This window comes from Papio anubis, chromosome 14, assembly GCF_008728515.1.
Source record: "Papio anubis isolate 15944 chromosome 14, Panubis1.0, whole genome shotgun sequence".
Classification (NCBI taxonomy): Eukaryota; Metazoa; Chordata; class Mammalia; order Primates; family Cercopithecidae; genus Papio; species Papio anubis.
Window position 1 is genome coordinate 80,986,607 of NC_044989.1, and position 18,364 is coordinate 81,004,970.

Below are 18,364 nucleotides of genomic sequence, written 5' to 3' on the forward strand. Positions count from 1 at the left end.
TCCTCTGTTCTTAAGTGGAACTAAAGGGAGAAATGTGTCATGGCTTCAGTTTGGGGTAGTTTCTACTTCTACACTGTGAACTGGAACTTCAGACTCAGTGTCCTTACAACTGATTATGCTTCATGGATGTGTAGAATCATCAAGCCACACCCTGTGCCTTATAAATGCCCGTCAGAGTTCCCTTTGGTCAACTTTAGGGCCCTGGTAATTTATGTCATACTTTTACCCTTTTTTTTCCCCTCTGTTGTGACATCTAATTGGGGGGCCACCTGAATAATCCCTTAGCGGTGTCTGATAGGAACCATTTTTGGGAAAGCATACTTTACCTGTAGAAATAACATCAAATAACACTTACCTAGTATTGAGGCCACTGGAAAGGCCCCACAGTGTTTCTCCAAATTAATACTTTCTGGCTCCAATTACTCTGATCTTTTGCTAATCTTTACCAAATTCCAACTGTTACAGCAGAGGCTCAGTGGCTATCTGTGATGGGGGGAGGATATTGTACTAATTCCTGCACTGGAATTAGCTGCAATTCCTTCCCTGTCCTGATATTTTATTTTCTTTTTAGATTCCTTTCAATGCTCTTATTATTTTAACAGTTACCAAACTGGTTATCTCAAACAGGGACTTTGTCTATTTCCTTTTCTCTATGCTCCATAATAAAATTTGGCAAGGAACACAGTCAGAGTATGTTATCTGACTGCACCATCGCAGTTGGGTGACCCCTGTGTATGCAGATGTGCTTGATTGGACTTGGTGAACTAGTTGAGAACAGAATTATGAACCTTTCTTCTGGCTCAATGGTGATGCTCCTTCTGAAGAAGCAGAGTCCTGAAAGAATCCTGAGCTCAGGTTTCTGAAAGATCCCTAGAGACCAAACCCAGAATGCCCACTAATCACTTGTTAAATGACTCGTGATACTCTCTAATAAAATTACTGAACCAATGCTAAATGATGGGCAGAAAAAGAGAAACTTGGTATGTGAAATGTGATGCTACTCATTTTGTCCCTGAAATACTGGATGACAAAAGGAGTTCTCATCTTAATTTTCCCCATTTATTCCTGTCCCCTTCTTTTACTTCTCATCCTTCTATATCCAACTGGATAGATTGTCTGTGCTAGAAGCAGGATGAGAGTTTAAATGCGAAGAATGAAGCAGAGATGGTCTCTGCCTGAAGGCGACTCATATGTGAAACAGTTGACATACAGAAATATCAATGAACTAGCCTAATACAGTATACAAAGTACTGTAATAGTGTGTGTGAGAGAAATTAGGATGCTATAAAATTATAGAGAATTGTAGAACACTGTCTACTTTGGGTTCTGGGGATTAAAGAAAGCTTCACAATGGCAATTAGTTCTACACTGGAGATTAAAGATTGAGCAGGAGTTCACCTGGGCCAAAGACAAGTATGTACATTTCAGTATGAGAGAATAAATCATTCATGGATATGTTGCTATGGGTCCATTTCATATTTGGAGACATTGAAGTAATTCTGTCTAATTGGAACATTTGAGAATATGTGGTAATAAGGGATGAGACAGAAAGATGCAGGAACCATATAGGCAGATAATAGATGCTTGTTTATGTTTGTTTCTTCATAACGAGGTTTTATAGTTATCTCTGTGTTATAGGGAATCATTGGAATGCTTAAAGCGGGGGCAAGCACCTTTTATATACCTAAAGGTAGCGAGGTTACCTGGCTGTTCATCTCCACTACCTTTGGTTGACTTTGGATTTTGCCCTTTGGGTTGTCAGCAGTCCTATTTAAATATTTAACACAACTTTTCATTCATTTAACTGACTCACCCTGTGCTCTGAAACTTCACCCCTGACATCTCTCAGGAGAATTTATTCCAGAACTTTCTCACCTCTGGTTTAGGACCTCCAACAGCAGAATGATGCGACCTTGATTTTTATATGCATACTTAACTCTGATTTCATTACTCCTAGAATGTCATCGTTTTGTGGCCTAGTGTGTGCACTGCCTACAGAAATATAGCCAGAATTTAAAAGTTTATCTCTGACTTTGATCACCCTTTCAGGACACAAGCTATTAAGAACAAATCAGCATTTCTGATAAATAACTATAAAGTGGTACCTACAGTTTTTGGATGTAATTCAGAAAACAGAAAGAAGCTTCTATTTATATTCTTATATCAAAAACTCTGTTAATATATAATGTGTGAATCACAAAGGCAATGCTGTGTTTTGTCCTAATTAGTAAGAGGCAGAAGCAGCATCATATTTGAGGAAGTTTGAAACTTTTTCTGTCTCAGTATTACTTTTGGGGTATTTAGGTTTTTGTTGTTGTTGTTGTTGTTGTTGTTGTTGTTGTTTTGGGGGGGGGAGATAGAGTCTCGCTCTCTTGCCCAGGCTAGAGTATAGTGGCGCGATCTCAGCTCACTGCAACCTCCGCCTCCTAGGTTCACACCATTCTCCTGCCTCAGTCTCCCGAGTAGCTGGGACTACAGGTGCCTACCACCACACCCGGTTAATTTTTTGTATTTTTAGTAGAGATGGGGTTTCACTGTGTTACCCAGGATGGTCTCGATCTCCTGACCTTGTGATTCACCCGCCTCGGCCTCCCAAAGTGCTGAGATTACAGGTGTGAGCCACTGCACCCAATCTAGTTTTTTTACACATTACCAAAGTATTAGAAGAATTAATAGTCAAACTAACATCTTAGGTTCTGTCAAGATGGGTCATTGTTCTATAAACTTTTGTTTTAATGTCTCATCATTCTTTCTTTTTTGACACGGAGTCTCGCTCTGTCACCCAGGTTGGAATACAGTGGTGTGATCTCGGTTCACTGCAACTTCTGCCTCCCAGGTTCAAGAGATTCTCATGCCTCAGCCTCTCAAGTAGCTGGAATTACAGGCGCCCACCACCACGCCTGGCTAATTTTTGTATTTTTAGTAGAGGTGGGTTTTCACCATGATGCCCAGGTTATTCTTGAACGCCTGACCTCAGGTGATCCACCCACCTCGGCCTCCCAAAGTGCTGAGATTACAGATGTGAGCCTCCGTGCCCAGCCTCATCACTCTTAAAGGCAGAATAGGATAAGACCGAATGAGCAAAGAGCAGCAATGTGGAGAGCAGGGATATTGGTGTTTAAAGAACAGTAGCAGTTGACTAATCCCTAAATAAATATTGAATGTGCTTAGGATTGTTCTCAGAGAAAGAGTTTCTTAAGGGTTAGACCCAGAAAAACACTGACTTACGGTAAGAAAAAAAATAGATGTCTTGTCAGTTACAGTAAATGTAATCAATTGAATGATTTCAAGTTTTATGGTTTACTGGCCAAGGAATATAGTAAGATGGTTTAAATATTAATTAATGCTCAATTGCACTCTGAGCCCCTATTTTAAAAATAAAGAACTTGTACCCTCTCCCCCGTCTTTTTTTTTTTCCTTGAAAGGTTAATGGTATTTCTGTTCTAATCTCTTCATAAAAGTTCATTGTTTCTGCCTCTTCTGACAACCCCAGCTCAATAACACTGTTGTTTACACCAAAGCCCTACCATCCAAATCTCACTAGAGAGATACTGTATGCCATGCTGGTGCAAATAGAATCCTCTTCTCCAAACTTGGTGTCACAGCATTACTAGATGTATTCTGAGTTGCAGAGCATCCCCCATGAAAATCATCCATTTAGGTTTTAGCTTTCTTCTCTCTTCCTTGGGTGCAGTATCAGGCCAGGAGGTGGTTTTAGCAAGATGGCAAAAACTGCGATTATTTTTGCACCAACCTAATAGAATGTCACCTTCTACCTTGTCCTCCTCCCCATCTCTTCCTCAGGGTGACCTTGCACAAACAAAGCAACACTATAACCTTTCTCACCCCTTTATATTTGAGAAAGGTCTTCATGCAAATAAAGGTGTGTTCATGCGGTCTGAGGGGTGGGCATTTTCCCACTCAGCTTCTTAGTTGGCAGTTACTAAGGCAGAATATTAAGTGTTTGATTACAGTCACAATTTCTGAGGGACTTCCCCACTTAATGATATTGTTCAGATTGGTTTCTATCGTGTTCTGGGCCATCTGATAGAACTTTATTTTTTCAGAGCCCAGTTCTATAAGAAGTACAACCTTGAGAATAATTTGATTTCTTTTTAAACATGTGAATTATGAAAAGATTCAAAGATACAAAAAACAGAGACTAATATAACAAATGTCTCTCCTTCCATCTCAAAGGTAACTACTATATTTAAAGTGGTATATATCCTTTTAGAACATGTAAGAACATATACAAATGTATATGTTTAAATTATGCACAGTTTTCATTTGTGTATTTTAAAATTTTTCACAAATGATGTTTCTTTTCCTACTCAAAGGGTATTGCTTTCCCACTCAAACTTTGACCTCAGGGCTTATTCACTTTAATATATTGACTATCCCCTGATTCACATCCCTAAGTCTGTTTTTTCCCACCCAAATGTACTGTCTGTGGATCTGCAGTGAGCATCTAGTTTTTTTTTTTTTTAAAGTATGGATTTTTGAGACGGAGTCTCACTCTTTCATCCAGGCTTGAGTGCAGTGGGGCACTCTTGGTTCACTACAAGCTCCGCCTCCCGGGTTCAGGCTATTCTCCTGCCTCAGCCTCCCGAGTAGCTGGGACTACAGGTGCCTGCCACCAGGCCAGGCTAATTTTTTTGTGTTTTTTAAGTAGAGACGGGGTTTCACCATGTTAGTCAGGATGGTCTCGATCTCCTGACCTCGTGATCCGCCCACCTCAGCCTCCTAAAGTGCTGGGATTACAGGTGTGAGCCACTGCTCCCGGTGCAATGAGCATCTTTTTTTTTTTTTTTTTTTGAGGCGGTCTGCGGCTCTGTCGCCCAGGCTACAGTTGTGCAGTGGCTGATCTCCGGCTCACTGCAAGCTCCGCCTCCCGGGTTTACGCCATTCTCCTGCCTCAGCCTCCCGAGTAGCTGGGACTGCAGGCGCCTGCCACCTCGCCCGGCTAGTTTTTGTATTTTTTAGTAGAGAGCCGAGGGGTTTCACCGTATTAGCCAGGATGGTCTCGATCTCCTGACCTCGTGATCCACCCGTCTCGGCCTCCCAAAGTGCTGGGATTACAGGCTTGAGCCGAGCATCTTAAAGTGGTTCGTGAGTTGGAGGATTCAGAATAGGGCTGGGGTAGAGCCTGTCGACAGAGCTCCCTTAAAGCAGTTATTTTCATTCTCAGGTTTTGTATAATTTTCTTCTTAACCCTTTGAATATATAACCTAGGAGGAAACAACTGTAACCATAGAGACACAAAAACATTTTTGTGACTCTAATGTATAATTACTTACCCCTCCTAATCAGCATCTCTTTAGAAGTTAATATTTGGCCAAGCCCCTAGAGAATGCCCCAAATCACAGGGAGTGGATTTTACTAGATTTTGTCAAAGCACTTGCCGAAACGATGTGTAACCATTGTGCTCCCATCTGTAGTAGAAAGGTACCATTTTGTCTCCATGCTCAATATGATTAATATTATTATGCTTTAATTTGTTTACCTATGTCGATAAGTATGGAATTACATCTCACTGTTCGCATTATAATTTCTCTGATTATGAGTGAAGTCTTACTGTGTGTCTATCAGCAATAAGGATTGCTTTTCTGTGAATTGAGTGTGCTAATTCTCTGTCAGTTTTTAATATTTTTCCTTACTGATTTGTGGAAGTAGTCTATTTATTTTATATACATGTAGGAGCACTAATTCTTTATCAGTTATACCCATAGGGATAAACAGTTCTATGCCCCTGAAAGCTACTTTGCAGTATTACATAGAACTATAACATCACTGATGGTCATACTTATGGCAACGTAGACATCATGGAGTGGCATTAATATAACGCAGTTTAAGAAAGAGGGAACTTGTAATTTAAGAAGATGCTTATTCCCGAATTCTAATATATGCAAAAATAATTTCATGCTCACTATTCAGTCATTTAAAAAAGTTTATTCCCAATACAAATGAATAACTCAAATAGTCTGAGTTTAATGCAGTGGTTTTTAGAAATGTAGTTTTATTTGATTCATATTTGTGGCAGTACATCTTACTATTTCCCAAATTCTTTTATCTAAATATAACTTAAAAGCCCAAATGAGAAATTCAAGTAATATAGAGAACCAATTACCGTAATTCATCCAGAGAAGGAGATTTCCCCATGCATGCTGTGGTTTCGATAATTTCTACTGAAGTGTGGGCACACAGTTTTCCTCTAACCCTGCTGTCTCCTCCTCCTTTCTTCAGTCTGACTTTTCCTGGTAGAAATACGTTCTTCCAGGAATGTTTTATCTTGAATACTCTGACCCTAGAGAGTAAAGTAATTTAGCAGAATTTCTCACACAGGGATTAAAATGGATATTAAAGTATCCACAGAGGATGAAAGTGAGTATAAAGAGGAATCAGGCATGAAAGTTCAGAAAGGGAAATAGACGAATGATGTTTCTATTTTATCGTCCTTGTAAATAAAACAAATATGCTTATGGCTTTCATTTACTATATGAATTGATTGTTACAGGATAACAGCTGAGAAAATTGAATTATAATTTTTGAGAATCAGTGAATCAGCAGCATCTTTTAAGAAGTTAGTGGAGGTTTTCCAGACACTCCGCTGAGTTTACTTTCCACAAATCTCTAGGGTGTGTGCAGGATCCCTGTGAAAAGAACAAAGTGTCAGCATTTTAGAAATTTATATACATGTCCTCTTTCACATCCAGGTGGTCCTGGTAAGATGGAACACTTTATCTTTGAGCCCATTGATCTTCTCTTTCCATAGGCCTTTCTGCTGAAATATCCCGTGTTTCCCTCTTTTCTATTACACAGTCCTTCCCCAGCTTCCCTTGCTCCACCCTCCCCTCCCCCATGTCTCAAGTCCTGTATTTCTAAAAGAAGTGGGATGGGTTGTATCATTTCATCCACACTTGACTGTGAAGCCACGTGGGTTAAGGTCTACTACTCACCAGCTATGACTCTAAATCCAATACTACTTAAATATTTATTGATACTTCCAAAGGGCCAGATTCCACCCAAAACTTTTTTGCATTATCCCACTGAATCATGAAGTAGGATTTTATTATATTTTATAGACAAAGAAACAGGTTAAAACTTGGCCAAGGATTTACAGTAACCAGTAACCAGCAGTAACTAGCAGAAATACAACTCAGTTTGGGGTTAGGGTAACATGAAAACTATATTCACACACTACTGTGGGCAGGTTTCAAAAACTTTCTCTTTTGCAAACCATCACTATGCATAGAATAACAATTGGGAAACTTTTCTTTCCCTGCTGCCGAGGTAACTGTCATAAAGACTACTAAATTGGGCTCACTTCAAACTGGACAGATGAGTGTCTTGCTCCACTTAACTGTTAGAATACCTGGGCACCTGCCACTTTGTCCAAAAGCTGGAATGAGAGGTAGTGAGAGAAAAGTTGCCTAATCCTCTGCTTTTTATTTTTAACCCAGTGATGCCACGCTTTGCTGAACAAGTAGAGGTTGCCATTGAAGCCCTGAGTGCCAACGTTCCTCAACCATTTGAGGAGAATGAGTTCATCGATGCCTCTCGCCTGGTGTATGACGGCGTTCGGGACATCAGAAAGGCTGTGCTGATGATCAGGGTATGTGAGGCCTCTGTAGCTCAGAGCAGGTCAGAACTCCTAGTAGGAAACTAAAGAGTTAACTCTCTTATTGATTATTTATTTTGTAATTACTGAGTTTAACTTGGTAAGCTGTTTGGCTCCTTATTTAGTCAGACAAGGTGAGCTTAATACTTATGAAGGGATGAGTAATATCAATGAGCTCAGGTGAGCACTGAATATTCTGAAGGGCAACTCCCTGCCTATTTCTTGCATGCATTATCTCCTCAGTTTCTTACAACCTTTAGGGATACCCCTGCTATTTTCCATTTGTACCTCTTACTAACACTCTTCCCATCAGGATCCAAAGATCATGGGCTAGAAAGAAATGAAGATTACACAGCATAGTAGTGTTTATAATAATAACACATAATAATAATGGTTATTATCATTATGCAACTATGAAGTGGTACATAATTACATTCTCTTTGCATAAAAATAATTTAGTATAAATAAGGCTGGATAGCCTAACATCAAACCTCTTATTTCCTACTCCACTATCTTCCCATCTTCAGACTTCTGTTGTCAGGTAGGTGTGTCTTCCAAAATGTTGTCTAAACAATTAATATATATACACAGGCCTAGAAAATACATATTATAGTTGATTTAAAATCTCGTATAGTTTCATTTATAACTTTCTTTGTTCACCCACAAGGCACATTCACATATGTCTGTTAAGACATCTAGCTAACCTCATTTTATTTAACTGCTTTATAATCCATTATAAGATGAAGTTTTTTCTCCTTATCTAACCAACAGTTTAGCATAGTAATGTTCACACATATTTATTAGCCACATAATAATCTTTATTTCTTCAAATATACTGCATATGCAAAAGCACATTTGTGGCTGTTATAATTGAAGCAGAAGTGGGGCTTCTGCAGTGCTAATCCGAAAAGCATGCTGTCCAGTAGAATGGTATCCACACTTGTGACTTAAAATATTCTAGTAAACACACTAAAAAAGAAAAAAGAAAAAGGTGAAATTAGTTATGATTTTAAAAATACATTTTATTTAACCAAATGTATCCAAAATATCATTTTATGGCACACTATGGTGTTTTGTTTGGCACAGAGCCTAAATCTCTGTGTGTGTGTGTGTGCGCGCGCGCGCGCATGTGTGCGCTAGAAAGAGGGAGAGAGAGATGCCTAGAAAGATGGGAGGATGACAGAGAAAAGGGATAAAAGAATTGGAAGAGAGGACAAGGGAAGACAGTCAGCCTTTTAGGCCCATAACAAATTAGATCATTTTTTCCCATTATGTACTAACTTGTGAAATAAGGTAATAGAGCATGAGAGTTATATTTTCAAAGCATTTTTGGTACTAAATCCCACTGTAATCCTCAAGATATATTCCCTCTTTTGCCATTTTTCTGCTTTGTTAGCCTTCATATGTTTGTGACAACCATTCATCTGGGAGGCTGAGGAAGTTTATAGCCATCATTCACTTGCTGATTCATGAGCTGTAACACACACACATACACACACAATTTTACATAAAATGTCATATCTTTGTCACATGAAGTGTCATTTCTCTATCTCGACATTTTAAGTGATTTGATTAGATGGATTTCACACCACTTAAAATTTAGGAGAGAAGTGTACAGTATGTACAAATTGTTATTTTTAAAATCCTTCTCCATTCAGCACCCAAATGGCTTCATTTTGCACTTAAATGATTTCGTGGTTTTCTGTCTGAATGTAATGGTTGAGTCTACTTTAAAAAAATCCCTTGTACTAAGGAAGATAGACAATAAGACAGGTAGAATTTTTTCTTTCCCAGAAAATTTGACCATACCTCCTTCCTTCCCACAGGCTGCAAAGAAAGATTTTTTTCCCCCAAAACTAATACAGAAAGGACCCTGAAGGGGGTCAAGTTCTTTATCATCTTGTCTCTTGGCAGTCAATACATATTTAATGGTGATGTTGGTATCCGAGTGCTTCAGGCCAGCTCCAGGCAACCCTCTGAAGTAGACAAAGCTTGTTCTTACTGTATTCCAGCCTCAGCTTTCAGAACCTCCCTTTTCTCTTGGAGCAATCTACTCTACCCCTCCTTCATAAAACTTTTTTTTTTTTTTCCTTCTTCCTGAGGCTTGTCCATTGGGATCTGTCAGGTACATAGGAATTTTCTGATTATCCCCACAAAGTGGCTTACAAATATATACACAAATCTGGCAGACCAACATATAGTCATTTCTCATTTCTTACAGTAGTGTTCTGCAAATTCACTGTGAACACCAAATTTGTGAATCTTGAATCATTGCTCCTAGGAGAAATGCAGGGTTAGGTGACCGTGAGCTTCTGGCTGCATTTTTGTCAACTGATCAATACTTAACCTTGTTTTATGTGAGTTTGTGTTCAAAGACACCTTCTGTAATATGTATTGTTCTTTGGGAGACCAAGGCAGGCAGATCACCTGCGCCCGGCCAACATGGTGAAACCCCATCTCTACCAAAAAAAAAAAAAAAAAAAAAAAAATACACAAATCAGCTGGGCATGGTGGTGTGCATCTGTAATTCTAGCTACTTGGGAGACTGAGAGAAGAGAATTGCTTCAATGTGGGAGGCAGAGGTTATGGTGAGCTGGGATCACACCGAAACAAAACAATATACTGTTGATTCATTAACACTGAACTCATGGCCAACTGTGCTAACTGATGACTGAACAAAGCTTATCTAACACACATGTGTTTTTATGTAGGGTACATCGCACTTCTTGCACTTGGGAACACTAGATGACACTTCAGCACTATACTTGGAGGCCATTTTAAATAGAGAAATCACCAACAAAAAGCACAAGACAAGTGGCACTAAATAGACCAGAAAAAGAGCACTTGTTTCCAGTATGAGACCTTAAACAAAAAGGCAGAGCACTGTGGTGCTTGACCTTAGCTGGGAACATGCACATCCTGTGACTCAGATTTTTTACACTCTTGATGTCTGGGAATAACAAGATAGTTATTGATTTGGGGGATTACAAATAAATTTTAGAGAGTAGACAAATAAGTAAGGAATCCATAAATAATGAGGACCAAGTATATATTCAAGACAAAAAGTTAAACTTTTGCATTGTAAATTAAGATAAGTGGGTAGGGTAGAAGGTGGTAATATCTTGGTGTCAGGAGATTTGTATTCAATGAAACAGTAGTTGCTTCTTGTAAGAATGACTCTGAAAGATCTATGATGATAACTATAGATGAATCTTTTGCATTTGGAACTCATTAATTTGGTTGTGTATGATACTTTCAAAAGCAGGTAAAAGAAATAATAGGGCCTGGAACAGGGTTCAGATAAAGGTCTGTAGTTTAACTTCACATCTCCCAAACTATGTATCAAGGTGCCCTGGAGCATTGCCAGATATTTTAAAATTTCAAAGTAGCACATAGACATCTCTTGAATTCTGTATGAAATATTAGTTACAAATCACAGTTTAAACATTACCTTGGTACATATCTTTTGATTCATATGTGCTGCTGGGTTTGTAGCAATCACTGGTAAAAAGGAATCTCTAGAATTGATGAGTGTCCATTTAGATTCCAACATTTGAGAAGAAGTACAGTATATAACAGGTACCAATAATAACTTGTTGTTATAGGTTATAAAAATTGATTAGGTTGATTGGGCCAAACTCTGCATAATGGACATGATTGTTATAGTTATTTGTTTGTTCTTGTTTTTTTAGCCTAAGGGCACCATGAAAAAAATTACGTGAGGGTGCTTTAAAGCAGTAAAGTTTGGAATTCAGCTCAACTATTCTGGGATCATCAGCATGCTAATTACCTGTCTGCACTTCATTTGTACACAAGTGGTGACAAATGTTACCACAGTTATGAAGGAGTAGCATAGATCTAGCACTTAGCATGCTCCCAGGAAATATTTCTTTTCTTCATTCTGGTAGGATGAAGTTTGTCTTTATATAGTCAAGTAATGAACTAGAACTTGTTAAGTAAGTCAATAGTATTATCAAAATTATAGGAGCTGGAGTCAATGTTTGTCACAGTTAAAAAATAAAAGGATTGAAAAGACTTTATAAACTACTTATGCAACAAAATTTACTTATTATAGATTGTCACTATCCTGTTAATCAACATGGCCTCTTAAGGTGTCTAGTTTTATTAGAAATAGTTCAGTATTATTAAAAATTGGTAATTCTGTCTTGGTTATTCATTTATTTGCTGAAAGCTTATAACCCTCACAGGATTTCTATTCTTCCGGTAGGAGACAGAGAATAAACAAGGAAATATAATGTCAGACATTGGGCCACAGAGAAAACCAAAGTAGCCTAAAGGGACAGAGCTTCTGGTGGGCATGGATCTTATGAAAGGAAATACCTGGGTGGCATTTGAGAAGATACTGGGAGAAGGAAGAAGAAATAAGCCCTAACGGTATTCAGGCAGAGTATGTTTCAGGCAGAGGGAATGGCAAGTGCAAAGGTTGGAGCCAGGAACTTGGCCTAGAGACCTAAGGGACCTTATTGAATGAGTTGCGAGCCATTGGAGGGTTCTGAGCGGGGGAATAGTGTGATCTGACTTAGACCTTAAAAGAACCACCATGGCTATGCTAGTGAGAACAGAATGTATGGGGCAAGAGCAGAAGCAAGATCAGGTAGGAGCCTCCAGAGTAATCCAGGCCAGGCCAGAGTCGCTGGTTGCCAATCACCCCTGATTAAAATTTATTTTATTTTGTTTTGTTTTGTTTTGTTTTAGGCCTTTGGATCTCTAATTTGATTTTCTAGTCTGCAGCCCATTCCAGTGGTGTTGAGCTCTGTTGGGAAATCCTACCTCATGCATCTTTTAAACTCTCTTGCCAACCTATATTCTCAGCCTTCTCCCAGTGAAATTCTCATACACATTTGGGCCCTTTCTTTCAATGGTTCTTATTACATTTTATGAGACATGAGAAAATATTGAAGGATTCAGAGTCATTTCGCCTGGGCTCACGTGTAAAATTTACTCAACAACTCACATGTCCAGGTGAAATGACTGAATCCTTCAAAACTTTCTCACTGTGTTTCTCTATAGAGGCTGTTGCAGAGGAAATCGAGCACCAGCAGCAGATGAATGGGTCCTGTTTTACAACTGACATGTGGTATGACCCTGGTCAAGCCACATGATCTCCCTTGGCTGGCCCCTGTAATGAGCACAAGCCGATCTCATAGACTCTTCAGAGAGATTTTAGAGTCTGAATACTTTGTGTCATTTTACAGATATGACCCACTTCGACAACAAAACAGAAAGTAGTGGAAGCAGGAAACTAGGAGTAGACTTTAAGTGGTTTCTGTTTATTGAGAAAGGCCTTCCCAAAGAGCACATAGAATTTTCACCCTCAGTCTCTATCCTCCAGTACAGTGAACTATTTATTTTATGTATTGCTTTACCCTGTAACACTATCTAGTAATACAAGTGTAATCTTCCTGGGCCCATTTGCAGATCCTCTGTAATTTTCCATGTTTCCTTTAATTCATGGAGGTCTTTGACCAACTAAAAAATAGCACTCACAGTTTTAAAAATGAGTAATTCAAAAATTAATGCCATGTGTAGGAGACACACTCACATGCAATTAGCAAACTGCACATGCACAGAACTATTTATATGGATGGGTTGGATGGTTATGTTTCATGTTTAAGGCACATGAAAATAGCTTAAGCTCATCTGTTTGTCTGGTGGTATTTGTGATGGTTAAAAGCATGAGCTCTGAAACCTTCAACTTGTCCACCTCTGCCGCTTGCTAGGTGTGATGCTTTGGGAAATATACTCAACAATTCTGAGCCTGTTCACACACCTATAAAATGGAGATTACATTTATTTCATTAGGTTTTTGTAAGGATCAAATTCTTTGGCTGAATGCCTGTCCCGTAGTGGGTGATAAACAATCATTGCCATTATTATTGCTGTTGTTGTTATTAGGTGTTGTATTTTATTATTAAGCACAGTAATTATCACCATCATTTATGAATTTAGTTAATTTTTATGGTTCCTAAAGCATTTTCCTATACATCTGAGCTTAGGAGTCCTGTGGGGCAGAAAGTGCAAATAGCAATTATAATCTCCGTTTTATGAGCAGGGAGACACAGAAGCAGTGAAACTAAGTGACTTGCCAAAGACGTATAGCTTGTGAGTGGCAGAGTTAGGTCAAAACATGCAGGTCCCCTGAGTCCTCATCCAGGTTAATATCTCTTTTGATTTTAATGTTTTTTTCTTTATTTTGGTTCTTGGGCCATTGTCACTTGAATAAAAACTCATCATTATTAGCCTTATGCTGCCAGGTTGGGTTTGTCATTGACTCCTCTACTAAATGCACAGATCACTGTAATGTTTGGACACAGTACTATAAGCACTGTCATATTCTGCTTATTTTTGTTAAATGAGATTTTCAATTTTACTTTTTCTCTTTCAAGAACTAATGACAAAAAGTGCTTGTAATCTTGTCATCTCATCTGTCAGCTGAATTTACCAACTTGCTATAACTGTCCCACAGTACACTGCAAAAGAGGGAGGAATGATCAGAGAATATTGTCTCTGTCCACAATAAAAACACAACCAGTTATTTGAACTGGGCTCTGCCTACTGTACCCCTGCTTTAGTTAATAAAATATAGGAACAAAACCTCTTTCTTCTCTCCTTATTTTAATATTCCTATGAAAGTAAACATCTGTAGATGACTGAGTGAATGTTAATAAGGTTGATGGTGAGAGAGAAGGAAAAACAAGTGTGATATGCCAAAGCTTGGAAAATTACTAGGCATAACGTGATATTGGCATGAAGGACCCCATTTTATGCCTGTCTGACCAATCTCAAGGCTTCATCAAAAACCGCACCTGATTAATTACACTGTGGTAGCCAAAGAAACCAGCAGGAAAAAAATGTGCCCTTTTGGATGGGGAATGGGCAACTGCATCATTGGTATTCCTTGCGGTCTACTCTTTTCTTTTGAAAGGCATCACCCTGGAATGTGGTCCTACTATATGCCAAGAGGCAGTCTGTGGAAGACCATCTCCTGTCAGGTTAATCTCACACTGATTCACTCTCTTACTTTTGTCCACCATCCTTCCACCTTTCGAATTTAACCTCATAGAGTTAGCAAAGCCTTAGAGCACGATAAAACCTCTCATGCCTCAGTTTTCTTACCTGGAAAATGGAGAAAATAGTGTCTACATCAAAGGAGTGTTAAGAAACCTGCATGAGTTAGTGTCTGTAAAGCACTTAGGAAAAACATTGACAGACACATGTTAAGCACTTAATGCACAGTTATCTATTATTATTGCCATTGAAGATGGAAAGGTATTTTACTCCTGGGCTTATGGATTCTTTCTTATCTTTTCCTTATCACTGACGTTATAGATTGGAAAGGATCTTGATCTAACTCTACTCTTTTTAAGCCATTTTATAACTTCACGTCTTGCTAAATTTGTTATGTGAATAAACTACAACAAAAACTAATGAGAAGTATGTTTGGAGTCAGATACACTTGGGTGTTTAGATGTAACTTCTGGTTCTTTATTAACTAATTTAGGGACATGGGGCACATGTCTTAACTTATCTGCACCTTGTATTACCTCTAAATAGAGAAAGATCCCTAATGTCACTGTGCTCATCTGAGCTAAATTGATAATATATATGTAAAAGTTATTAAATCCTTTATGGGTATGTGGTAATCAGTAGCTTCATTTCATAAACTTTGATGAATGAATTGATTTAAAAATCCTAATAATGATGATGGGCCAGGCACAGTGACTCATGCTTGTAATCCTTGCACTTTGGGAGGCCAAGGCAGGCAGATCACTTGAGGCCAGGAGTTCAAGACCAGCCTGGCCAACACAGTGAAACCTTGTCTCTACTAAAAATACAAAAAGTAGCCAAGCATGATGGTGTAAACCTGTAATCCCAGCTACTTGGGTGGCTGAGGCACAAGAATCACTCGAACTTGGGAGGTGGAAGTTATAGTGAGCCAAGATCACACTGCTATACTCCAGCCTGGGCTATACAGTGAGACCCTGTCTCTAAACAAACAACAAACCCCAAGTAATAATGATGGCAAACATTTAAAAAATACCTACTCTGTGTCTGACACTATACAGAGAACACATTGCCTAATCTTCACAGCAATCATAGAGGTAGCTACTGTTATCAACCTCAATTTACAGAGGAAGAAGTCAAACTAAGAGAGGTAAGATAGTTTATTTATGAGCACACAGGGGCTCATATTCAGGCAGTCTTGACTCTAGAGCCTGTGCTTATAACCTTTATACCTTATGGCTTTGTGACCAGTTATTCCCTCAGGTCTAGCCTTTGGCCTGGAGATAATCAACTTTTTTTGTTTATAGAGCAAAAGTGGCATTATGGAAGCATAGGTGTAAATTTTGTTGTTGATGGTTCTTTTCTTTCAATCGATTTGGATGGGTAGAAATAATACACAAATATAATTTTTCTTAAAATTAGCATATCACTTCAAGTTAGACTTACTATACCTGTATGAGGAAATAATAAAATATATATTTTAAAGTAAATTAGGGCAGCTTGATTTTTCTGACTGCATTCCAGCTAATACCCACTCACATAGCTGTGTGGATGCTATGTAGGATGCTATGAGCTCTGCTTTCTGAGGGATATTTAGCCTTTGCAATGAAGTGTGTGGATGGGGGTGAAGGTTATCAATTTAAATATGCTGATTTTTCTCTTTTTGTCTTTAGACCCCAGAAGAACTAGAGGATGATTCTGACTTTGAGCAGGAAGATTACGATGTGCGTAGTAGGACAAGTGTTCAGACTGAGGATGACCAGCTCATTGCAGGGCAGAGCGCACGGGTGAGTGGACATGTAAGACTTTGGCTTGCCCCACATGGCCTGTGTTTACTAAAATGGTTTGAGGGTATTTCTAAACTCCAGAGACGTGGTACCCCAGAGATTCATGGGTCAGAAATCTGTGCTCTCATCTGAGGTGGTTTATAGCAAATCACGTTTTACACAGTGAAAATAACCACCACTGCTCCTGATTCCTCTAACTCCCCTCTTTTGGTATCACTAGAAACATAGCAACCACATCATAGCAAGCTTTTATGTGTATAATTGATTTTGTTGGGGTTGGGTATTACAACTGGATGATAAACTGATAGAGGGGACACTGTAATACAGCAAATTTTGCATTGGCACAGTCACCATTGTTCTTCCTGAAGTCTCCGAGCTTGTCAACACAAGAGGCAATGACAAATGGGGAATCGGGGTACTACTTTGTTAATGGCTGGGCTGTTCCTCCATACAATGGCCTATGTTCTATGATATCTAAGATCATATCTTTTGAAATGGGTTCAAGGCCATTAGATAGAGAATGTTTTGTTTCCTCATGATGCCTGTCTACTCCCATGGCGGTATTCCTAGATCTGTCTGCCATGTGATAGAAAAATAAATTAGAGACAAATTAGAAATATGCAAGTTTAAGGATCAGGAAGCAACAGAGAGAGTACCAGCTCTGCCTGACGTTTGAGTAATCCATGATACTGTTCACCAATGCCTTTGGTCCAAAGAGCATCCTAAATTTGGATCAATCTGATTAGCTGTATCACCCAGAGGGTAGCTGTACGTAATCAAGCTGGTGGTGAGAGATGAAATCTTTAGAGATTGCATAGGAGGATGAAATTTTCCTCCCCTTAAAGGCTCAGTTTCCAAAGAGTAAAAACAATCCGATTATAGTATAACTGAGAATTAGATATTCTAATTTTCTGTGTTAAGTTTTATTTAAATAAAAGATAATGAATAGAAAGCAGGAGGTTGAGAAAGAGCTGGTAATTTAAAATAGAAATTGGGAAACCCCAGAAAGCCCACACTGCCTTAAGAATTATGAAAGGAAAATAATCAGAGGTTAAAATAAAGAGGACTTGAAGGAGACGTTTAGTCAAGAAAGACTTTGTGTCTAAAACCCAATTTCTCTTACATGCTTTATGCCCTGAAATTCTCACCCAACAATCAAGTGACCCAAAAGATATAAACAAACATTAATAGGAGGGATGTGAAGGTAAAAGAATATTAAAGACAAAGGCTGTGTTTTCAGACAGATTTGGTTTTGAATTATAAAGAGCAGCATTAGAACCATGCTCAAAGCTACATGTTGCTTAATTTTTCTGAGTTTCAGACCTATCATCCCTAAAATGTGAATAATAGGGTTACCTGATAGGATTCTTATGAAGATTTAATTCCTTAATATTTGTAAAATAATGGGCACAATATCAGACATACAGTAAATGCTCAATAAAGATGACTGTGATAATTATCCTTTCTAAGAGAAATCCTTTCTGATCACACAATGGTGGGACAACAGAAAAGTAGGCATTCAGCCCCCTATTTCAAAATTTCCTTGCAGATTCTATTTAATCCCCCCTAAAATGTTGAAAATTGGAAAGGTCAGTAACTTGAAAATCTTTTGACTCTGTGTTGGCAAAACGTCAGACTAATTAAACAGTCATTTCATCTTCAGAATTAAAACCAGCATTTTTGTCACTGACAAAGGGCAATTTTGAATAATTCATCCAAACATGAAGCAATTCAGTCAATTTGACTGACTAACTGCAACTCAGTATACATGCAGCCTAGTATCCACTGACTAGTTTTCTTAAAGACAAAGACAGGTTGTACAACTCATCTTGCTTTATAATCACCATCTTGTCAAAATGTCATGACCAGTCCCACTTTTACAAGGAAGAATAGAGTCCCAATATACTTCTGTTTCACTGAGAACAGAATTCTA

At 38.5% G+C, this 18,364-nt stretch overlaps 1 protein-coding gene and 1 long non-coding RNA gene across 10 annotated transcripts in view; one reads left to right on the forward strand and one right to left on the reverse strand.

Annotated features, from left to right (window-relative positions):
* CTNNA2 (catenin alpha 2) overlaps positions 1-18,364 on the forward strand; it is a 1,322,067-nt gene that overhangs the window by 1,239,969 nt on the left and 63,734 nt on the right. For all 9 annotated transcript variants that reach the window (XM_021925274.2, XM_021925278.2, XM_021925277.2 and 6 more), the window contains 2 exons: positions 7,461-7,612; positions 16,318-16,431. In XM_021925274.2, coding sequence (XP_021780966.1) covers positions 7,461-7,612; positions 16,318-16,431 — 266 coding nt within the window. The remainder of the gene's footprint in view (positions 1-7,460; positions 7,613-16,317; positions 16,432-18,364) is intronic.
* The window catches only part of LOC110741137, a 48,393-nt gene continuing 38,443 nt past the window's right edge, over positions 8,415-18,364 (reverse strand). Inside the window, exon 3 of the long non-coding RNA XR_002516890.2 lies at positions 8,415-8,587. This is a non-coding gene — a long non-coding RNA (uncharacterized LOC110741137). The remainder of the gene's footprint in view (positions 8,588-18,364) is intronic.